The sequence below is a fragment of the Plasmopara halstedii genome, assembly GCF_900000015.1.
Source record: "Plasmopara halstedii genome assembly, contig: Scaffold_287, whole genome shotgun sequence".
Lineage (NCBI taxonomy): Eukaryota > Oomycota > Peronosporomycetes > Peronosporales > Peronosporaceae > Plasmopara > Plasmopara halstedii.
Genome location: NW_020187208.1, coordinates 421,074 through 425,818, shown reverse-complemented (window position 1 = coordinate 425,818; position 4,745 = coordinate 421,074). Strand labels below are relative to the sequence as shown.

The window sequence follows — 4,745 nt, the reverse complement described above, 5'->3', positions numbered from 1 at the left end:
CTGCCAAGCACCGCCATCTTGTGCATAGCCACCTCCTCCTCCAGTTCCTTTTCGAGCGCCATCTGCTTGTCCCGAGCCTGCTGAGTCGCCTGAGAACTACGCTGTTGCACTTGGCGCAATTCTAGCTCGCGCAATTGTGCTTCGTTCTCCAGCGTTGATCGAGCGACGCGTTCTTGTGAAAGACGACGTGTCAGCTCTTCCATCTCAACACGCAGCGCATCTCTCTCGTCTTGGAGTCTTCGTGTAAGATCCGGTAAACCACCAAGTGCCAGAGTAGGCGAATGCGGTGTGGCACTGTCCATGGAGCGATTTTTTTTAAATTTAAACAACCGCGGCGCCAAAATACTTTTACTTAAAATACGACATGAATATTAAATTACGAGTTGCCTATGTTCAAATCTCGGTGTCCTAATTTAACCAGCCAAAAATCTGACGCCTTGACCTTGACGACGCCAGTCGACAAGAGAGCAACATGTTTGTTGGAGCAAGACCACCACATCATATCCAAGTTTGCGGCGTCATCTAGCAATCGAAAAATCCTCTTGAGCCCATTGAAAAGGCCTTTCTGTTAAAAAAGGTTCGTGGTATATGTTGGATTTTTGTCTTCATGTCATCAGTTAACGAGAGATTTAGTTTCTTGAAGGCATGATCTGCAAAATATTAGTACTGCTATTTTGTATATTGTATGAGTTTTATCCAGACTTATCTCTTCAAATTAATAATCTTGAGTATAAGACGTTACTCAAATTATTCAGAGGCTCTTGGTCCCGCTCTTGAACTAAATGTTCAGGTTTAGTACAAACCCATCTTTGGTGCATTTGTTAACGTAGACTCGTGGACTCAAAGATTTCTCTGTGCAGTATTCTGTTGCACTTAGTGATATCTATGCTAGGATGGAGCAAAAAGTGTTCGAATATCTGCTCCCGGGACAAATAAACTCGTTTGATAAGCACATATCTGTGGTTGATCCCAGGGAGCTAAATCAGTAAACGGCACGATGGCAGTCGTTTGGTTTGAGGTGATCATCAGCTATGACAATGCGCTGGTTAAACATCTTCAAGAATGTTTGTGGACGAATAATCGGATCCCACCCTGATACTTTCATGCTGAATCTCGAATTCTTTGAGAACAAAAAAATTCTCTTTCTACGGACAATCGAAATTAAGATGTTTATAAACTCAGCAATGAACAAGGTGAAGTACCAGCGCGACGCGCATGCACTGTTCAGATTCGAGGCCGCGTGCTTGGATGAGCACTTACGTGTAGAAGAGACATTCCCATCATGAGTAATCTTAAACTAGCAGATGTTCTGGGTATTAGTACCTATTTACGAGGCATTGAATTTATCAATGCTGTCCACTCATCGAAGGAGACGAACACAGCGAATTATGGCAAATAAATCGAGAATTTTTGTCGCTTCCATGGCAGCAGGCTCTCTTATGTCGACGGTAATCAGTAAATCTCCACATGTTGTGGCAAATTGATTTCTTTCGTCTGAAGTGATTTTGGAGTTGTACGCTTTCGTTACCCCAAACAAAACATCTTAATGAGCCTGACAAATTCTCTTGAAAATTATTTACAAGGAACAGATAAAGTCACCATATAAGTACGGCTAGTACATGAAAAGGATTAGCACTTTCAATGAGATCAGTGAGTACGTGAGTAGGACAGCTATCATAAAAGATCCTACCGATGCTTTACTATCGTTATTGAGCAGATGCCACGAACAAGACGGATAAAGGAGAAGTAATATGTAATTGACCTGGTATACAAGTATAGCTTCACAAAAATTAGTGACCTTTACGATTCGAGCGACTTTTTTCATGTGAAGCACGAAGCAAGTTTTGGTGCGGTTGAGAACCTTCTTTCCCTCGGCGCCTATTTTCTTCGTCAGAGCTTGTAAAGCAACTGACGAATTGTTTATGCATATTTTAATGCTTAGAGCTAGCAACAGTCCAGTGCATACGCTGAGACCAGATGAGGATGATCATACTCAGTGCTCTGCTAGTGTTGACACTTAAAATATAACCATAACTGTTAACGATCTCTACTTCTTTTCTGAAATCAATATTTTTATCTCGGCGGTCTCACCGTCTTGCAATTCTTAGCATTTTTGCCAAAAATTAGCACGTCAAGCGCAACAAGAGCGTCTGCATGGTGTGGTAATGAGATACTAAAATTTATCGAACTTCTCCTGCCACTCTATTTACGAGTTAAAAACCTTACTCGACACAAACCAAAGATGTCTTTACTGCTCCGCTACTTGGGCGTAACACTAAAAGTCGCCTGTTTCCACAGGGTTTGCCCGGGAAAAAACAGCATTAGGTTGCTATTATCCTTCCCTAGTCAAAATGTCACCGAATAAGGTGTGAGTTTTCGTCTTTTTCGAAACACCTTAAGGAAACGGCATCTCACTGTCATTTTTGCCTTCCTCGCTTAGTTTAATGGCCCTTGTTATATCAATGCTGATTATTTCGAGCATTTCCAAAACTTTATATCACTGCTATTGCAATTTTATGATTGCTTCTCGTATAGAGTAATTCATGACTAATTAGATCTATACCAGTCGAGTAGTGCGTGGCGCGAAATGGTACCGGCTTCTGATATATTCATGGCCCAAGACGTTCCACCTCGCCATACCTAAAATGAAACGGTTTCTCTAAAACCAAACAGCGTTCCGCATGATCTCTCGACACTTTCACTAATGCCCTTGCCGCACGATGCACGAATATCATATCTATATCCGGAATCTTGGTGCCTCTGCATACTGTCTATTATTTTCAGCAGTCACGCATCCTATATAATTGCACTACACTCCTAGTTCGATCGGGGTATTAGTGGATATGCAGTCCGGGCATCGATGCTGACAGATAACAACAACCCTTTGGTGTTATCACAGCCCCTTTATTAGAGTTGCTCTATTTAGTGCTGGGTCTTACTAGCCTCGACCTTAACAAATTAGAGTAAAGCTTATATTTTTTTAGTGGACGCATTGCGGCGAACTTAATTTGTGAGTAATTTTTTTGTCGTGAGTCTAATTATTCATATAATTTAACTGAGAGAGGAGGGGCATAAAGGATGCGAGTGTTCGGGCACTATCACAGAGTAAATATAGGCGTGTACAGTGGTCCTGTGCGGCAGCTAAGAGATCACACTCTTCTTCTGAGGTCTATTGCTTCTGGCGCACTTGTATAATTTCCTCTCCCGCGCTCCCGCTGAACAGCCGACATAAAACTACGCCTGACATTCAATTCGACACCCACCACATATTAAAAGAGATAGATTGAAAGTAGGTCAAACCGAATGGTCTTGGCACCAGGTGCAAATGACCCGAGATCCTTCGTGGATACGGTAACCTTTTTAAGAAAACATTATCGATATATCGGCGATAAGATCCACAGAAACTGTAATCCTATCTTCCCCCGACAATGGGCAACCGTAAACTGCACGCCGCAAAACTGGTGATGTGGTGTGATCTTTCGCGTGGATTATATCTCATGATGAGAATCGCAATAAAATAGACAAAGGACGCGTGAGTGCCTATTCTCGCGTCTGACGTTCTAGCTTGATGCCTCCCAGCATGACGAAGTATGCCCAACTACAGCATGACAATTTGTATGGCCATTCTAATTTCTCCTACCCAGGAAGAGATTGTTTTCGTCCGTGCCCCGAAAATGTGGGATGCTTTGCGTATGTCGCCGCGCGCTGGCAAACAAACGTACTCCCGACGTCTCTGGTTCAAGACAATCGTCGAGGTGTTCCACCAGCGTATTTTCATTATTGTTGAATGCTTTGAGGCAAGCAACAACCGTTTTACGCCCTTAGGCCTTCAACTGTTCTGATCAAAGCGGCAGACGCTTGTTACGTGTAGTTGACCAGCGAAGATATTAGAGAGTATCCTGTTCGCCACTCACCAAATCAAGAGCCTCCGATGTAATAGTTTTACCTTTGATCTATTTCTCTTGGTGACGTATTTAGGATAAAGCACAGCTTTAGTTAGTATCAAAATATCTGCTTTATTTTTGTCTCAAAGTACCTTTGAAATTGTGAGTGAGGATGGTAGCTGACGTGCCCCACGGATTCTACTTTTATGAAATCCGATATTCTCAGCTGTATCCATTACAATCATCATACTTTCTTATCTTCTGACCGGCACTTCTAAGCTTTGCACTAAGTCTGAGGGACAACAATTGAATATGTACATACACAAAAAAGGATAAGATTATTAAAATTAAATTTGAACTTCTATTTCAAATTAACTTAGCTCAAAGTACGAAGTACTACGTCGGATATCTCTACTAGCGAAACCAGCTAATCAAGTGAGTGGTACGAGTTGAGAGCTAGCATAAGCGAGAGAAAGACACATATGGCATAAGCAGTAGGAATTAGACAAACATATAGTAATCTTTTCATTGTTTTCGTTCTTCGGCGTACAAGCATGTCAAAACGGGGTTGTTTGCATATTGCACTGGAGTGCTGACTATCTATAAACACACAGTCGACAGCTCAATTACACATCAACCGCAGATATGCTTATTTTATTTGCTTTGAGTGCATATGTGTCAAATTAGTTCTTTCTAAGTTGAAACTAACGGATTTTCCCGATTAGAGTCCAGTCCCGAATAGAGCCCTCAAAAACTCAAAGATACAATATCCACTACCCCGCTATAATGACTTCAGATGACCTGACAAAAATCAAGGACGATTGCCACCACAGAAATTTCAACATTTCATTTTGTCATCGT

The 4,745-nt window shown here is 41.8% G+C and overlaps 2 protein-coding genes across 2 annotated transcripts in view; both read right to left on the bottom strand.

Moving 5' to 3' along the window:
• PHALS_04975 (uncharacterized protein) overlaps positions 1 to 302 on the bottom strand; it is a gene marked incomplete at both ends in the record, with an annotated part of 1,768 nt that extends 1,466 nt beyond the window's left edge. The window contains one exon of the mRNA XM_024722700.1: positions 12 to 302. Coding sequence (XP_024573750.1) covers positions 12 to 302 — 291 coding nt within the window. The remainder of the gene's footprint in view (positions 1 to 11) is intronic.
• Positions 303 to 3,887: 3,585 nt separating this feature from the next.
• Positions 3,888 to 4,120, bottom strand: PHALS_04974 (uncharacterized protein; the record flags this gene model as incomplete). The annotated part of the gene is made up of 2 exons (XM_024722699.1): positions 3,888 to 3,953; positions 4,037 to 4,120. The coding sequence occupies 2 exons, from the start codon at positions 4,118 to 4,120 to the stop codon at positions 3,888 to 3,890; spliced, it is 150 nt and encodes a 49-aa protein (XP_024573749.1).
• Between the last annotated feature and the right edge of the window lie 625 nt (positions 4,121 to 4,745).